General features: G+C 42.3%; 2 protein-coding genes and 2 long non-coding RNA genes across 5 annotated transcripts in view; 2 read left to right on the top strand and 2 right to left on the bottom strand.

Moving 5' to 3' along the window:
- LOC309484138 (angiopoietin-1-like) overlaps positions 1 to 18,796 on the bottom strand; it is a 37,479-nt gene extending 18,683 nt beyond the window's left edge. For both annotated transcript variants that reach the window (XM_082150375.1, XM_082150376.1), the window contains exons 1-2: positions 18,664 to 18,796; positions 2,780 to 6,593 (exon numbers count right to left, since the gene is read on the bottom strand). In XM_082150375.1, coding sequence (XP_082006501.1) covers positions 2,780 to 3,160 — 381 coding nt within the window. In that variant the 5' untranslated portion in view covers positions 3,161 to 6,593; positions 18,664 to 18,796. The remainder of the gene's footprint in view (positions 1 to 2,779; positions 6,594 to 18,663) is intronic.
- LOC309484297 lies at positions 2,833 to 18,866 on the top strand. The gene is made up of 3 exons (XR_014200833.1): positions 2,833 to 2,957; positions 3,037 to 3,110; positions 18,763 to 18,866. It is a non-coding gene; the product is annotated as an uncharacterized lncRNA (long non-coding RNA).
- On the top strand, positions 6,604 to 11,024 carry LOC309484275. Its single transcript, XR_014200810.1, has 2 exons — positions 6,604 to 8,428; positions 9,538 to 11,024. It is a non-coding gene; the product is annotated as an uncharacterized lncRNA (long non-coding RNA).
- The window catches only part of LOC309484123 (carboxypeptidase Q-like), an 83,670-nt gene continuing 83,591 nt past the window's right edge, over positions 18,812 to 18,890 (bottom strand). Inside the window, exon 12 of the mRNA XM_082150332.1 lies at positions 18,812 to 18,888. Coding sequence (XP_082006458.1) covers position 18,888 — 1 coding nt within the window. The 3' untranslated portion in view covers positions 18,812 to 18,887. The remainder of the gene's footprint in view (positions 18,889 to 18,890) is intronic.

Here is an 18,890-nt window from a genome sequence, read left to right as displayed (position 1 = left end):
ATGACAGGTGGATTTGGATTTTTTTTTTTAAGACCAAAAATATATACACTTGTAGGCATACAATGGCAGTATGAATGTTTATTTTCATTTTTTTTCCATTAATCATCAGTCATTAGTCTGAAAAGACCTATATTTAAAAAAAAATATACATATAAATCTGGGCATTTGCTGTGGTTTTCCAATCTTCAGTTCTCTGAAGAACGTTCTTTTACGTAGATCATAGTCCCTAGGGGATAGCATTCACCACTAGCTGGTTTGGCTCACTGATTGAAATTGGGGACAGAGTGTGTTTTCTTAGGGACAGATCATGTCTCCCCCATCAGCCCAGAAACACACAACCCTTCCCATTGGGGCGCCTACTCATTAGAGAAAGCTCTGACAAAGCACTTGACCGATAGGAATGCATAAAATCAGTTTTGAAGGTGTGGAAAGAGTCGTGTCAGTTGGAAATCAAGATGGAATACAACAGTACAGTTGTGTATTCAAGGATGAGAAGCACATTCTCATTGGTCGCATTGGTCTCATTGGTCATTGCAAGCAATTTCTGAATTTTTTGTAACATATTTTGAAAGTTTTCTGTGATGGGTAGGTAGTGTTAGGGTTAGGAGACTGATAAATAAAGGATGTTGATAAGCAAACACCAGGGCTAACACAAGTTAGCAAAGTTAAAACAGCGCTCCTAAGATGTCAAAATCTGCTTCCTAATCTACAATAGAACAAATTTATTAAAGTCTTACTGATCCATGAAACTTCACTAAGACCAACCCAAACTCATGAGAAAACGTAATTATTTTCTGTTTGGGTGGATTGGTGGCAAATTCATATGAATTTGTACAAATTAGCATGATGGTCCAGCTCTAAACCTAACCCTCAGTTGGGTGTCCACAGAGGGTAAAACAATTATGAATGAGATTGTACGAATTCATGTGAATACCAATTCGCCCAAGTGTAAAATACACTGTAAATTTTACATTAACAGTAAAACAGCTGTGCTTGCCAGAACTTTGCAGGTAAAAATGATAGCAACATTTTAAGTTCTACTGAACTTAAATTATCATAATAAAAGATCATAGCATATGTTTCATTGACTGAAATAACCAAATTACTGTCAAATTATGTTTTTTCACTGAAATCATAAGATTACTTGTTCTTTTTCTACAAAAACTGTACATTTAACAACATTTTACTGTAAAGTTATGAAATGTCCCTTTATTTTAATACAGGTTTTCACTATAGGCTAGTAAGGGCATTTTCCGGTAACCAAATAAAAGTTCTTTTACCTTTTTTTTACGGTGAAGTGAGAGTGTGTTGCACTAGACTGTATCATTGACTGTAAAGCTGTTCCCCAAAGTAATGCTTGACATTGAGAGACTGAACAGACACAGAAATGATGTATCGTAATGAGCCTAAAGTGTTTCATTCTTATTTATGTGAGCTCTGCGGTTAAAACCCACTTTCTAATGAACACATATATAGCTAAGATAAAATCATTCCACAACTTTCCACAATTTATTGGTGCAGTAAATGTGCTTAAATGAAATGGATGACCAAGGTCCTAGCCATTATTTCAGAAGTGAGGGGAAAAGAAATGTCAGGTGTGCTACCAGTTTTAGTCTGCCCTTTGTCTACTTGACAGATTTTTTTTCTGTCCTTTTATCTCTTCCTTTTAATTGGTAAGAAACCACATACGCCGCTGAATAATAACCACTTATATCTATAATATTTTTCCCTATATTGCCTATACAAACACTTGTGCATAAAGTTTTTACAATTTTCATACAAAACTTTATACAAAATTGTATACAGTGTCAAAAAAAATCACGTTTCTGCAGAATAAGGCAGATAATATACAGTATAGGTTTACAGTTGTTAATGTTTTTGAATGAATGAATGAATTAATTAATTAATGCTTTTGGTCTCCAAGGCTGCATTTATTTAATAAAAAAATAAATAAAAAAAAACTGTAATATTGTCAAATAGTACTACAATATATTGTAAAATGTGATTTATTCCTGTGATCAAAGTTGAATTTTCAGCATCATTACATCAGTCTTCAGTGTTATGTGATCCTTCAGAAAGCATTCTCATAACTGATTTGCTGCTCAAGAAACATTTCTGATTATTATCAATGTTGAAAAAAGTTGTGCTGCTATTTATTGTCCAAGTTCCATCAGTAAAAACGTTTCTGCTTTTTATTCAGCTGCTGCTACAGCGAATAGCTGGATGCCTTTGTCCAAATAAGGGATTTCCTGGAAGGTCATAAGTTATTTCTTATATGAATAAGTTTTGGACTTTCTGTGAGAGAGAGCGCCCTCCGGCTTCGAGTATGAATGAAACACCTTACACGATGTACACCTTACATAATGTGAAACACATTACATGAGTGTTAGTGTTAGCTAACAAGTGTTAGCTTGAAACCTGGAGGAACTGTAGTAGAAAATGTATTAGCGTTCCGTAATGTTCAGATCGCCTTGTTTTGGATAAGAATAAAATTACAGCTCATGCAAAGACTATCTTGTCTCTTCGAATTTAAGTCTAGATTTATTCACATTGTCCTATTCATGAACGAATACGTTCCTCCCACCCCACACCTTAGTGTGAAGAACAGTTGAATTATCCAAAGAACCTTTTTACACAAAAAAGAACCGTTTGTGCAATAGAAAGATTACATGAAAGGTTCTTCATTAAACAATAGATGCTAATAATGAATCTTTATTTTTAAGAGTGTGTGATCCGTTCACTCTCCTCTCGCAGAACATTAAATTACATGTTGACTTACCTTTTGGAGCCAGCGGGTGTAATTTTCCATGGCAAGCTCCAGGTGTTGGATCCGCTGGTTTAAGTGGCTTTGCTTCCCCTGAGGAGATTCTTTCTGGACACTGTTACCTTCATAATTGCCATCATGTTTTTCTGGCCAGCTACCAGTTCTGCTCTCCTCAGGTTCTGGCAGTATGAAGGTATAGCTACATTCTCCATGCTGAACAGAGTTTAAATGCTGACTGCTTCCACCAGAAACATTTGTTAATTTGTCCACAGGTGAATCTTCAAGGCTTGATGTCCTCACCAGAAATAGAGTAAGATGCAGAAGAACAGTGATCTTCATCTTTATGGTAAAGCAGCTACAGACTGCCCAATCTCCTTTTATGGATTGAATGATCATCTCTAAATAAATGCATTTAGGAAAGGTCCATCTTGAGATACATAGAAGACATTTTTTCCAGACACTATGATTCCTGTGAATGAATTTACCATAAATACACCAATCCTCTGTCCTGCTCCAGAACCATAGAACAAGTGATTGCCACCTCTGCCTCCACACTTATGTGTGTGTGAGAGAGTGAACAGCAGGTTTTGTAGACTGTGTGTTCAGAAAAGACGGCTGGTCAGTGTGTGTGTGTGTGTGTGTGTGTGTGTGTGTGTGTGTGTGTGTGTGTGTGTGTGTGTGTGTGTGTGTGTGTGTGTGTGTGTGTGTGTGTGTGTGTGTGTGTTTTAAAGGGGTCTGAGTGTTGTAAGAGTAAACTGCTGGCAGACTGTGAAAGAATGTGAGTGAGAGTATGTGTGTCAGTGTGTGTGTGTGTGTGTGTGTGTGTGTGTGTGTGTGTGTGTGTGTGTGTGTGTGTGTGTGTGTGTGTGTGTGTGTGTGTGTGTGTGTGTGTGTGTGTGTGTGTGTGTGTGTGTGTGTGTGTGTCAGTGTGTGTGTACCTGGTATTTCCTATGTTATGGGGACCAAATGGATACAAGGATAGTAATACCAGTAAATATTGACCTTATGGGGACACTTTTGGTCCCCATGAGAAAAACAGCTTATAAATCTTAAGTTTTCTGTGATACGTACAGTATGTAGATTTAGGGGTAGGGTTAGCGTAGCTGGATGGAATATACAGTGTACATAAATAAATATACATAAAATCATTACGTCCATAAAACATGGAAAACCAACATGTGTGTGTGTCAGAAGCGTGTGGTCCATATAAGCTGTGAATACTCTGCATACTCAAGCCATTTGTGGACTCGCTGATTAGTATTAACACTATAAATTACTATAAATTACCTTATTTGAGGTATCATAAAGCGTGATAACATTTTGGTAATACGTATGTAACTGTCTATCATTTATTTATTTGCCTTAAAGAAGGTAATTTTCTTAAAATCTGCCAGTTACGGGGGGTTTCAGGTAAGTGGATCCACAGCAGCTTTGGCGCCTACGCTCTGTTGTTATGTATCATCATCATTGTCCCTCATTCTCATTGGTTTGCTGGCATATGCGCTGGGAAAGTTGTCTGTGAATCGCTTACCCAAGAGGAAAAAGCTGTTTTATTCGGATATATACGTACAGTAGGGAAGGAAAGACTATCACAACTTCTGTTTCATGTCAAATTTGAACACAGTGCTTGATACTGATCTAAAACTAAATAAATCTGAAAGATAAATGTTATGATTTAGCACTACTGAAAAACCCAGATCCCTCAAATCAACAGCTTTTTCTTAAACAATGTTTTACAATATATAATACTATGGCAACTTTTATTTCTTTGTTATTATTCATAGTAAAACATTCAAATGTGGTCTTAAACATTATCATTAAACATTATTATACATTAAACATCATTATATAAATATACCTTTTTGTGAATACACTTTTTGTGTGTCAGTAAAAGGCAAGGGTTTTACATTTCTGTAAATTATGAGAATAATCTCATGACTCCTATAACTTAAAAACTGTACTGTACAAAATGATTTTCCGATAAATAATTGCTCTACAGGGATGTTTCAGTTATTACTCAACTTTTAATGTATCATTGGTGGCATGCCCAGTGTAATTAATAATTATTTTAGAACTTTTTTTACTTCAATTGCATATTTCCTGTTCTTTGACCTATGAAGCAAAATAAAGATACATTTGGAAAACAATCAAAACTGTAATTATGTATTAAAGGGATAGTTCACCCAAAAAATTAAAATTACTCCATGATTTACTCACCCTCAAGCAATCCTACAGTAGGTGTATATGACATTCTTCTTTCAGACGAATACAATCGGAGTTATATTAAAAACTGTCCTGGCTTTTCCAAGCTTTATAATGGCAGTGAATGGCCGTTAATGTTTTTAAGTCCATCAAATTGCATCTATCCATCATAAAGGTGCTCCACGCGGCCCTGGGGGGTTAATAAAGGTCTTCTGAAGCAAATCGATGAGTTTGTGTGAAAAAAATATCCATATTTAAAACTTTATGGACTAAAATAACTAGCTTCCGGCAGACGGCCGTACGCATCGATCTACAGCAAAAGAGTAACCTTTGACATATGACGCATGACGCATTGACAAACGAGGAAGTGCAGAGGATAGAGCAAAACAAAACACCAGTAACGAATTACATGTACATTACATTTACATTTATTCATTTAGCTGACGCTTTTATCCAAAGCGACTTACAATTGCTATATATGTCAGAGGTCGCACGCCTCTGGAGCAACTAGGGGTTAAGTGTCTTGCTCAGGGACACATTGGTGTCTCACAGTGGATTCGAACCCGGGTCTCTCACACCAAAGGCATGTGTCTTATCCATTGCGCCACCACCACCCCTTAGAAGTCTAAAATGACCATTTTTAAAGAGAAATGTGGGAGGAGCTTGAGTTTGTTGCCCAGCCCTGTTTGTTTGAACCGCGAGAGGCTTCAAAGCTTACGCTACTCCTACATCCTACATGATACATTGTCAAGTGTTCCTCTTTTGGCGTAAGTCGACTTGCGTAGGCCGTATGCCGGAAGCTAGTTATTTTAGTCCATAAAGTTTTAAATATGGATATTTTTCTTACACAAACGCATTGCTTCGTTTCAGAAGGACTTTATTAACCCCCCAAGGCCGCGTGGAGCACTTTTATCATGAATGGATGCACTTTTATGGACTTCAAAACATAAATGGCCCTTCAAGTCAAGTCACCTTCATTTATATTGCGCTTTTAACAATATAGATTGTTTCAAAATGCAGTGTTAATAGGAAATTAAAGTAACAGAGGTTGTTTTGGCTTTACAGCAGCTCAAGAATAAAGTTATTGTCCAGCTAAAGTTAGTTTTGATTGATTCACTTCCGTTGCAAAGACCATTAGTTATTAACTTAGCTAACACAACACCGTTCTAAAAGAAAATCCTTAACGCGCTCCGGCTCGCTCATTTGCACAACAGTGCCTGGTGGCTCGAGAACGCAAACTTAAAAAAAAGTTATCTCTGCACAAACTTCAAAAACGCAAACCTGTGAAAACGCTGACGGCGTGCACATGCGTATTACGTGTTTAGTCTAGAGGTATGCGCGTTTGAATATATATTTGCGCAGGCGTGTAGTCTTTCTTTACAAATTGAACTCAACCAATTACTTGTCTGGCCTTAAAAAATTATAATACAGAAATATTTATTGCTTCCGCATAGCCATGTGAACTGGAATTATTTTGAAAACATTTTATCTGTACAGAGGTAAAGTGAAGGAGGTCTTCACAGGGGAGAGACTAGTTGACACTTCAGGACTGCGTTGTCATCGTGTCCAGGCACAGGTCCTTCATCAGATCTGGATACGGCGTGGATCCGGCAGACCTGCGGTAAACCTTGGGATAAACAGAGAGACTAATATTAGAGTAGACGCTATTCATTGCCATTTCTGTCAGGACCACTATCATCAAATACGATTGACAATTAGCATACAGTTAGGGTTGGCGGTTAGTTGGCGGTAGGGTTGGCAGTTAGGGTTGGCAGTTAGGGTACACTTAGGATGGCTTGAGGGTGAGTAAATCATGGGGTAATTTTCATTTTGGGTGAACTATCCCTTTAAGTGTGTGAGCCATACATATAATAAAAACAAGATTTCACAACCGACCCTAATTCCATTCCGGTGTGTTGGTGTGAGAATGCGACAGGATATATATCTTCTTATATAAAGTGCAGCAGACTCACCCCTCTGAAAATAGAAGCTACTGAGCTATTTTCCTGCTTTCTTTTCATTCAATCCCCTGAATTCTCAGGGTCAGATGGAGTTTTCAGGGTTAGCTGTCAAAGTAGCTTAATGCGGAGAGTTAGGCTTTTTTTAACCATTTTTTTTTATATACTTCTTCCTGGTGGTCAGAGGACAGTCTGTTGTCTGCACTTCATCCTGTCTCAAAGCCCATTTTACAGGCCTACATCGTCTATCTGTGTACTAATAACTTTGATCTAGTTCCCTGCAGTGTCACAACTTTATTCCTATTATGCTCCATAATATACCAGAGCCTATAACGACTCAAATGTATTCTTCTGGATGTGTAATAAATCGGTCAGCAATGCATCAGCCCGCCCCTTTTTCCTAATATGGTGTCTGTGTATATCAAATCTAGAGCGTTCTAGAATCTTTGCTGTGTATGTTCAACCAACTCACTCGTCTCGCACGTTGAGCTGGCAATGTTTTACAGATGGTCTTAATGTGGTAAGTGGGCAAAGCAACAAATCGGCATTGAATTAGTTATCGGATGATATTAAAAGGTAGTGGGATTATTTGTGGTTGACCTGGAAATTTTAACTTGATCAAAAAGTTATGGATTTGATATTAGCTGCGAATTCAGAGCATTAACTTAAGTTGTGTCAGTGTAACGTTATCGATAGCTAGCCTAGTCTAACCGTAAACTAGTTGGCTAACGTTACTGCCATACAAAGCCATAGTAACGTTATCTGATCGGTTTTGATTACTTTTTTACATTTCTGTCAAATATTAACCATTTTCAAATAAACGGGGTAGTGTTAACCTTATTCAGCACTGAAATCTGTCAAACTTCTTTCAAAGTCCTTCATCACATATTAATATTAAAATAACTTAATTTCAGAGCACCACAAAGTCAGAGCTCAGCACCTTTATGTACCTTTAATGTAAGATCGTTCTTAGGTCACATACCAATTATCCTAACATAAAAACTGCAATGGTACTGTTTTTAAAATCATGTGTAGTAGGCCTAAGTGTACAGTAAGTGTGTGTGTAAACATGCTTTAATGAAGTAGACTTCAAAAGCTTTTGAATTTGAGCTTACAGTTCTTTCATCAACCTGTCTTTTACATAAACTTACAAAATAGATACTTTAACTTAGTCCTCAGATAGAGGAGGGTTGCTGCAAGCTCCGTTAAGGTATTTCTGTCCCTCCCAAACTGCATTGAAATGGTATATTTAGCAGCCAGAATTAAAAAATGTTCAGGGGGAGAAACCCCCTGACCCCTCCTAACATGATCCATATCACCCGTCACAAAACAATTGCAACGTCTCAGATTGTGCCCCCCCAGAATTTTGGCTTGCATGACGCCCCTGGTTCCCTGGATAAAACAGAGAGTGGATTAAAGAATTTTAATAGCCATTCTGTTTGGTAACATTACAGATGTTTCCTCATAGGAAATGTGCCTATACTTTTTTAGCATTAAAGGAACTGTTGTGGAAAAATTCATCTTTTCTTTGTATTTTATTTTCAATGATTTAACAAACGAATGCCATGCGTTCTTTGGCTGTATTTTGAGTTTCTTTTATGATATTGATACAGCTGCAGGGTGTGTGTGTGTGAGATTTCAGAGGTAAGGAGATTCCCGTGCTGGGGAGGGGTCAAGGGGGGTCCCTTTTGTTCCTTGGGCTGTGGTGGGTGACAAGAGATAACTCTATAAAAATGCTGGCCAACCTCTGCTCTGGGTCTCACTCCGCCTGCAGCTGGTCTGTGGATGGACTGGGAACATTTCTTGCAAGAAATAAATATCTTTTAAGGACAATTTGAATCCTGATGTCTCATGCTGTGATGCTGTTATTGTTAATTATTGTTTTGCTTTTACAGGAACACTCCACCGTTTTTTTAAATAGGGCTTATTCACCTTCTTTCCCACATTTAGATAGGTGGGCAAATGCATTTTTGTCTCAGTGCATGCATTGTTTTAGTTTGACAGGGTCGGCGTGAGCTTAGCTTAGCATAATGAATGGAATCCTTTGTTGCCAGCTAGCATGTCCTGAATAAAAGTGATATAAAAAAAAAAAAAACCCTACCTAATTACTTCTTGTGGCCTGCGTATTCACAACAAGCACAAATAGCGATGCAGATTAACACTAGGCGATTTCCTAGGCAGATATTGACTTATATATTAAGGACTATATTAGGGGGAAGCACAGGCGAAGCACTGCTACTTGGGCGTGATATTTCTGCGCCCAAGTAGCAGTGCTTCGCCTGTGCTTCCCCCAATATAGTCCCAAGTCAAAATCTGCATAGGAAATCGCCTAGTGTTAATCTGCATCGCTATTTGTACTTGTTGTGAATACGCAGGCCACAAGAAGTAATTAGGTGGGGTTTTTTAATTTTTTATATCACTTTTACTCAGGACATGCTAGCTGGCAACAAAGGATTCCATTCATTAATGCTAAACTAAGCTAGCGCCAACCCTGTCAAACTAAAACAATGCATGCACTGAGACAAAAATGCATTTGCCCACCTATCTAAATGTAGGAAAGAAGGTGAATAAGCCCTATTTCAAAAAACGGTGGAGTGTTCCTTTAAGAAGGAGTATAGACTTGAGATTTTTTTCAAACTTAAATGACAGATGCCATAAAATCAAGAAGATAATCTCCAACCTTATCTAACACAATCATAATAGAAATTTACAAAGTCTGAAAAGTAGATATCTACCTTAAGATTAAACATGACATGTAACTTAAATGACATGAAGTGTTTTTCAGATGTCTATCATCTGTGTTATAACAGAGACAGGAGAGTTTGGTCAGTGTAAGGCAAATTAATCAGATTAAGCAATATTTGTCAGGGTTGGGTGAAGGGGTGAGGCGAGGACTCAATATGCAAAAAGCAATGGGCTTTATTATTCATAAATAAAGAAAAAAACGAATATTACAAAACTACCCAGAGGGGGGAAACAGGACTTGACTTGACTTGAGGAAACATACAGCAACGATCTGGCACAATACTGCAAACACAAGGAGAATAAATAGGGAGCAAACAAGGCAAGTAACGCTAGTGAAAAACCCAAGCTGCATGCTATGCAGCACAAGACAAAACATAACATGAAAGACAGCACGCGGCAAGACTATTGCCAACTTTACTGAACTCCTTGAACTAACCACTGTTCATATTTAATATACTTAAAGGATACCTGTCGCCAAAATGCAACCTAGAGTCTTTTTGAGAGATCGACTATTTTTGACTGTCAAAATGCCGGCGGACACATACAGTGAGTTGTTCAAAATCTTTCTTTTTAGTAAACTCTGTGTACACAAACAATGTTCTCAATGCTAGAGTTCATGTGTAGAGCCCCTGGTGATACTTCGAGCAAAGTTTCATGTTGTGTCGAGCCTTCTTAGTGTTTTAAAAATAGCGATTTTTGATGCTATCATAGTAGTGCCCCTAGCACTCCCATTCAAAAGGCAATTTGACCGAAAACGAAAATACGGTCAAACTTAAAAGTGCCGTTTCCATTCTAATTATGCTTTTAAAGGAAAGTTTGCCTTGGGTAGATTAACAAAAAGACCCTAGGTTGCATTTTGGCGACAGTTATCATTTAAGTCCAAGTTCAAAATTTAATTCTATGAACCACTCCATTCTTAACCTCCGGAGCTGTCTGAAACACTGCCAGCGGGACATTAAACAGGAAGTGTTTGTCCGAACTCACAAGAGAGAAGGCAAAAGTTTGCGAGAGAAGGCAAACGTTTTCCGAGAGAAGGCAAAGTTTCTCAGGGGAACGCAAAAGTTTTGAGAGAGAACGCAAAGCTTTGGAAATGTTTTTTTTTTTTTTTCCCATTCCATATTTTTTCCACCACCATGTCGCTTTAGGCACTCCGTAGGTTTGCTGTGTTTTGATACCATTATGTAGAACAAGTTTTTTAGCATTTTGAAATGTAGAGTTTGTATTTATTTAACAAAATGTGGTTTTGGGCAGAAAATAACTATTTGACCAATTGTGTGATGTAGGTGTGTTGCTGTGTTTAGAGTTTAGAGAAATGAATTTAAGTAAATGCTTCTTAGCCATTGTAAAAAAATAAATCAATAAAAACCTGTAATATATAGTAGGTCCTGGCCCACTGTTAAGTCTCTCTAGAATTTCAGATTGTGAACCAATATCTCTATATTTGAACCAAACGTATAAACGTTTTAAAAAAAAATATTCCACTGAAACAGCAGTCCGAGAAACATCAGTAGTTACGCAGATCATGCAAACCAATGCACGTGTTGATGTCAGCTGTCACACATGTAATCCACACTGCCCTCTACCGGAGAGATAAAGAAGAACACTAGTGTAACGATAACCAGCTGGAGTGCCCTTGAAAGCCTCCAGAGGGCACTCCACACCAGACTATCATGTTTCACTCACAAACTACATTTCCCATAACTCACTGCCCGGACTCATCATCACTTATCACTGATCACATTCACCTGTACCTCATTCACTGATTGCATTCACCTGTGTCATCCTGTTAGTCTGTCTATTTATACCATGTTCATTCATTCACTCACCGCGAAGTCTTGTTTAAGTGTTACACTGCAATTCCGAGCGTTTTCCCTGGTTTCTTGTCTTTTGGTTTATTTGGATTTCTTGCCCTGTTCCCTGGATTACTCTTTTGCCTCTGGTCCCTGCCTGTTTTGTTTGTTTCTTTGTTGGTCTGTTACGAACTGCTCCGAGACACGAGGGTTAAGATCCAAACGCAGCTTTTATTAGGGGCAATCCAGAGGCATAATCCAGTGTACAGGCAAAAGGTCAAAACACAGGTAGGCAGTCCAAACAAACCAACAAAGAAACAAACAAAACAGGCAGGGACCAGAGGCAAAAGAGTAATCCAGGGAACAGGGCAAGAAATCCAAATAAACCAAAAGACAAGAAACCAGGGAAAACGCTCGGAATTGCAGTGTAACACTTAAACAAGACTTCGCGGTGAGTGAATGAATGAACATGGTATAAATAGACAGACTAACAGGATGACACAGGTGAATGCAATCAGTGAATGAGGTACAGGTGAATGTGATCAGTGATAAGTGATGATGAGTCCGGGCAGTGAGTTATGGGAAATGTAGTTTGTGAGTGAAACATGATAGTCTGGTGTGGAGTGCCCTCTGGAGGCTTTCAAGGGCACTCCAGCTGGTTATCGTTACAACTAGTGATTTACTCGCTTGTATTCACGATTTAATTACGATTTGTATCTAATCTAAAAGAGCAAATTCCTGGGTTTCTTACAGTAACCAACAAATTAAATAACACACAATTTGTTTGTACATGCATGATGTCATGCCATGTGTCCCTTATATAGGCTACGTGTAAAAATACTGGTCAACTCGTATAGTGGCTCTAAAAATGTAAATTGTTTTATTTTTTGTTTTGTTATTCAAATACGAAAAAAGCCACAAAATAACATTTTGCCCTTTTTTTTTTACATAAAATGAGATTTAAGTTTGCATAACATATTATTAAAATGACTATATATGATTATAATGACATTATTATCATTTCAGGTGAACTCTTTAAGGACAACTTTCTGTTTTCTGCATTATTGAATAGGCTATTATCTTATGTTTTCTTGCTTTAGGCTACATCATTATACAGCCTTAAAATCTCAATCCTTTCACAGTATAATGAATTTGTAACAATATAATATAAATAAAAAGTGAGTATTTGTAAAAATGTCAGAATTAAGTTCTGTTCGAAACACTTTGAGGAAGAAACTGTAAAACGTACTCGGTTACTAACGTAACCTCGGTTCTCTCTAGAAGAGGGAACGAGTACTTGCGTAAGTATCTTACGCTAGGGGAAAACCTCTTTTCCTCGAGATATTGAAGCCAAAAATTATCCTTAATTTTGCAATAATGTAAAACGCATTGCAGCAACATGCAGACATGGGCGAGACAGCTCGCGCGCCCATTGGCTGCTCTGCGGCAACTGCACCAGCCTATCGATAGAGGCCCCTCATGACGTCAGAACCAATGAGGGTGCTTCGCGCCCATTATGTCATGTCCCGCCGAAAGCAGGTGGGGCTAGGGCTATAAATACGGCCCAGAGAGGCTGGTTTGGTCCGTTTTTTTCATCGCTGAAGCGAATCAGAACGTGACGCAGGCACGGCAAGATACGCAAGTACTCGTTCCCTCTTCTAGAGAGAACCGAGGTTACGTTAGTAACCGAGTACGTTCTCTTACGAGAGGTTCTCTCGTACTTGCGTAAATATCTTACGCTAGGGGAACACAGTGTAAAACGCCGTGCGTGCTTGAGACATAACACTAAAGTCCCAAGGGCAGGTGCCCGGGGCTCATACAGTGCCTAATCACAAGGGACTCACAGAGAATCCGGGAAGAGGGGCTAGAATAGCATCATTCCTGTAATATAGAGCTCTGATAAGAGCATATTATATCAAGTGTTCCACACAGCCAGGGCGAACTCGGCCTGGACTGATAAACATGGGGGACTTACGCACTGCCCACAGAAGTATACAGACGATCAGTGATCGACGCTCTAGCAGTTTCAGCATCCTGAGCCAATAGCATCGGGCGGGCAATACTGAAAAATTAAACCGAGAGCAACCTAGCTTGTAAAGTGGGAACCTCGAGGTTATAAAACCTTCTAAATGTAGACGGGGAGGCCCAGCCTGCCGCCATACAGATATCTTGCAAGGCAATCCCACTGGACCAAGCCCACGACGAGGCCATGCCTCTTGTGGAGTGCGCTTTGACACCTATCGGGCATTGCAGGCCCTTGGATGTGTAAGCTAGCGCTATAGCATCAACTATCCATCTGGATACACTCTGTTTTGATGCAGCTAGTCCCTTAGAACGTCCGCTGAACAAAACAAAGAGCTGCTCCGTCTGTCTGAAAACAGATGAGCGAGACACATAGGCTCTTAACGCCCTGACCGGGCAAAGGAAGCCTGCGTCCCCTTCCTCTTCAGATACCGGCAGGGCCTACAGGGAGATAACCTGTGCCCTAAACGGTGTATTGAGGGATTTAGGAACATATCCGTGCTTTGGTTTGAGTATGACTCTCGAGTCATTAGGCCCAAACTCCATACACGTCGTGCTCACTGAGAGCGCTTGCAAATCCCCTATGCGCTTCACTGAAGCGAGAGCCTGAAGAAACACTGTTTTGAAAGACAAGAGTTTCAGGTCTATTGACTGTATTGGCTCGAATGGGGCACCTTTCATGGCTTCCAGAACCGTGGAAAGGTCCCAAACGGGAACTGAGGGAGGTCTGGGAGGGTTCAGCCTCTTAGCTCCTCTAAGGAAGCGAATGACCAGATCGTTCCTTCCTAATGACTGGCCAAGCAGTGGTTCAGCGAAAGCTGCTATGGCCGCCACATAAACTTTGAGCGTGGATGGGGTTCTGCCCTTATCCAGAAGCTCTTGTAAAAAGGAGATAACCTCCGGCACCCCACTGCGTGAGGGTGAAGTGCCACTCGCTGTACACCAGCTAGTGAACACAGACCATTTTGAGGAATAGAGCCGCCTCGTAGATGGAGCTCTAGCCTGTGTGATCGTGTTTAACACTCCCGCTGGGAGGTTAACGGGTACCCGTTGATGGCCCACACATGTAGGGACCAAAGCTCCGGGTAAGGATGCCAGATCGAGCCGTTTGCCTGCGAGAGGAGATCCCTCCTCACCGGTATCGGCCACGGGGCGGTACTCGTCAGCTGCATCAGGACTGGAAACCAGGTTTGTCCAAAAATGGGGCGACGAGTAGCACCGGGCATCCGCTCTCCCTGATTCGCTCTAACACCTGGGGTAGGAGCGTGACAGGGGGAAACGCATAGAGCGGGCAGCGGGGCCAGACGTGAGCCAGCGCATCCCTGCTCTTGGAGAAAAATTCCTGACAATGAGCGTTCTCTTGAGACGCAAATAGGTCTATTTTCTATTTTCGCTCTGCCAAATGTCTTCCATAGCAGTTTGACTGTCTGTGGGTGTAAAGACCATTCTCCTGCCGGAAGATAGTTTCTGGACAGTCTGTCTGGTCCCACATTCAGATGGCCGGGCACATGCGCTGCCCTGAGCGAGCGCAGATTGTGCTGAGCCCAGACCAGGAGGCGTTCCGTCAGCCTGTGAAGGATTCTGGATCTGATACCTCCTTGATGATTTATATAAGCCACCACTGACATGTTGTCCGAACGGACCAAGACGTGGTGTCTTTTTATCTGGGGACAAAAAGCGCTTCAGTGCGTTGTCGACTGCCATCATTTCCACGCAGTTTATATGCAGAAGCTTCTCCCGTTCCGACCACTGGCCGAATAACGGTCTGCCCTCGAGCAGCGCTCCCCATCCCGAGGTTGAGGCGTCCGTAGACACCACCTTCACACTCGAGGAAGTCCCCAGGCTTACTCCTGACCGGTATCAGTCGGTCACTGTCCAAGGTTTCAGAGCTGCGACGCATTTCTGATCGACCTTGAGGCGCGCGAGACCGGAGGTCACAAGCTCTGCGCGGCGCGCGCGCTTTCAACCAATACTGCAGCGGGCGCATGCGAAGCAGACCCAGCTGAAGCACTGAGGATGCTGAAGCCATGAGACCAAGCATCCTTTGAAACTTTTGAGCTGGACTAAAGCGCCGTGGCGAAAAATCTCTGTCATGCGCTGAATACTTAGTCTTCGCTGCGGCGACAGCTGTGCTGTCATAGACAGCGAGTCCAGATCTGTGCCCAGAAAATATATTTTCTGACTGGGAGACAGCAACTCTTCGCCCAATTGACTGTGAGACCTAAATTCTCGAGGTGATCGAGTAATATGGTCCTGTGTTCTATGAGCTCCGACTGTGATCGAGCTAGAACCAGCCAATCATCCAAATAATTCAGCACTCGTATGCCTCGGAGCCTGAGGGGTGCGAGCGCTGCATCCATGCACATCGTGAATGCGCGAGGTGCCAGGGATAGGCCAAATGGCAGGACTGTGTACTGATATGCCTGACCCTCGAATCTCAAAAATCGCCTGTGATGTGACGCTATTTGTATTTGAAAATAAGCGTCTTTCAGATCTATCGACATGAACCAGTCCCCTTGGCAAATTTGCGAGAGGATTTTCTTGGTCGTGAGCATTCTGAACCGTCGTTTCAGAAGTGCTTTGTTTAGTCGTCTTAGATCTAGAATGGGTCTGAGACCCCCGTCTTTTTTTTTTTTTTTTTGGGTACCAGAAAATATCTGCTGTACATGCCCCCTTCGCTCTGAGCTTGTGATAAGGGTTCTATAGCCCCTTTGCTCAGTAACTTCGCTATTTCGGCTCGAAGTAGGTGTGCTACTTCCTTTTTCACCGTAGTATCGATTCGCGCCGCTTTGCGTTGCGGGCGTCGACCGAACTGTAGCGAATAGCCTCTTTCTATAATGTCTAGAACCCATTTCGAAACCCCGGGTAGCCTTGGCCATGCGTTTGCACGAATGGCTAGGGGTTGAATGCGAAGCGCGCTCTGGTCGCTCAGCGACAGAGGGGCTTCAGTGTGCTGCAACATAAGCATCGCGCTTATGACATTTGAGGCAGGGGGCGCGCTGATAACAGTGTGCAGATTGCCCGCGCTCGACTCCTCTGCGGTGGTCAACCGAGAGGGGGAGGGCTGGGCGAGTCCCGTAAGACCTGTCATGTCTATGTGTGAATGTGGGCGTGGAATAGCGGGCACATTTACAACACTGAGAGCATTGTCCGCCTGAGCAGAGCGAATGCATGTTGGTTTCGTATTACAGAAACCTTGAGACATGCAGAACGTAGTGTTTGTGGGCACTGGGCAGTGGGCACATTTACCACATTTAATGCGCAATCGATCTGGGTCGATTTCATGTGCGCGAGCCCTGTGTGACGGGCTGTGTTTCTGTGTAGGAATGAGCACTGGGCAGTGGGCATTTTGTCTACACTCATAGCACCATCGGCCGTGGCCGGAACACCAGAAAATACACTCTAATGGGATTTCTCTGGGTAGCCGTAAAAGCGGCGTTTGTGTGCAGGCAAGCGGGCTGTGTCGCCGACTTGTTTACTGCAGAATACACTGGAACAGTCGCATTTACTGGAACTGAACGAGCGAGAAGTTGCCATAGAAACAGAGAGCGTCAACATGCTGGCGTTTGTTTGCACGCTTGCGTGTATTACAATAGGCTCGTCCACTGCAATATTGACATTTCCAGAGAAATGTGTGAGAATGGAGGTAGGTCCAGCTGCAGCTGGACTAGGAACACTCTCTTTTCTCCTTTCGCCAGTGACGCACGGGAACCATAGAAACGGTATTTGGGTGCAGGCGAGCGGGTTGTACAACGCGCTCGTTGGCTGCAAAATGCACATCTGCAGTCGCCTTTCAGGGAACTGACAGAGCGAAGCATTGGAGGCATAATTTATCTGCCGATAGACCGGGATTCGAACACCGGTCTCTCGTGCGAAAAACCAAAGATTCCGCCACTGAGCCACAGGGGGGAACACAAAGGCTTTCAGATGCACAAGCATATAAGAGCGTCAACATGTTTTCTTCGGCGTTTGCTTGCAGGCGCTGCAATATTTATATTTCCAGTCGCCTGATCAGGGAACTGAGAAATGTGTGAGAAAATTCAGGTCAGTCCAGCTTCGGCGGGACTATAAACACTCTTTTCTCCTTTCGCCGGTGAGTGACGCGTGAATGGGGCGCAGGGGCAGGGTAGCTTTCTTGTACGTAAAGAAAAACTAACCCCGACCGTCCGCTTCCAGCCTCCTCTGTGAACGGCGCAGTTTGCGCGGCTCGAACAGAGGGAGAGCAGGTATCATCCTCCAAGCAGGCAAGGCAAGCGGGCGCACCGGCGAGCTTTGCGGGTTGGGGGAGGGCGGAGGAGCAGTCTCGGAGAAGGATGCCAGGTGAGTCCGCAGAGTCACCATAGGCAGTAACTAGCTCGCAGTGAGGGCAGTCGCCGTCAGCGAGCGCGAGAGCGAGAGCGCGCTTTTCCTGCGCGTCCTCAGGAAAAGGGCCGTCTTGAAAAAGACGCCCGGCTCTTTTAGTGGAATGAGAGTGTGTGTCGCGGCGGCGAACACACACATACACAAAACACAGTAGCAGAGAAAAGCATATGTACGCCGGAAAGCGTGAGCAGGAACGGCGACTGAAGGCGGCGAGTTGTCGACCGGCAGCTTCAGATGCAGAATTAATCCCGCTGAGTGCTTGAATCAGACGGCGCGGCTTCCTCTCAGGATCCAGCGATGCGTAGGCTCGCTGAAGAGATAAAAAACTGACCAAACCAGCCTCTCTGGGCCGTATTTATAGCCCTAGCCCCACCCGCTTTCGGCGGGACATGACGTAATGCGTCATTGGTTCTGACGTCATGAGGGGCCTCTATCGATAGGCTGGTGCAGTTGCCACAGAGCAGCCAATGGGCGCGCGAGCTGTCTCGCCCATGTCTGCATGCTGCTGCAATGCGTTTTACATTATTGCAAAATTAAGGATAATTTTTGGCTTCAATATCTCGAGGAAAAGAGGTTTTCCCCTAGCGTAAGATACTTACGCAAGTACGAGAGAACCTCTCGTAAGAGAACCAAAAAATATCTCAACGTATATTAAAATGTATTAATTTATTAACACTTAAACGCATACTATTATTAAAAATACGTATAATGAAATGATCACATTATGATTATGATTTCTTGCTTTATATTTGTAACAGTTTTGGTTTTCATGTTTACTTGTCTGCCTTCCTATTAGTTTCCATAGTTCCTAATTATGCACCTGTTTCTGTTGGTGCTGGTTCTGCTGGTTTCACCCAGGTCCAAGTCTCCTGTGTCTTCACTGGTCCCACCCAGCTCCAAGTCTCTTGTGTCTCAGCAGGTCCCGCCCCGGCTCCGCCTTGGAAAGAGGATCCCCTGGCTCCGCCTTCAGCCACCGAGCCCAACACTCCACTTCGGCTTGTCGACCAGTCGGCTCCGCCTTGGCTCCTTCCTCCCTCGGCTCCACCT

Source organism: Leuciscus leuciscus (genome assembly GCF_965113295.1).
Source record: "Leuciscus leuciscus genome assembly, chromosome: 20".
Taxonomy (NCBI): Eukaryota; Metazoa; Chordata; class Actinopteri; order Cypriniformes; family Leuciscidae; genus Leuciscus; species Leuciscus leuciscus.
Note: the sequence above shows the minus strand (reverse complement) of the source record. Positions and strands in the feature narration are given on the sequence as shown.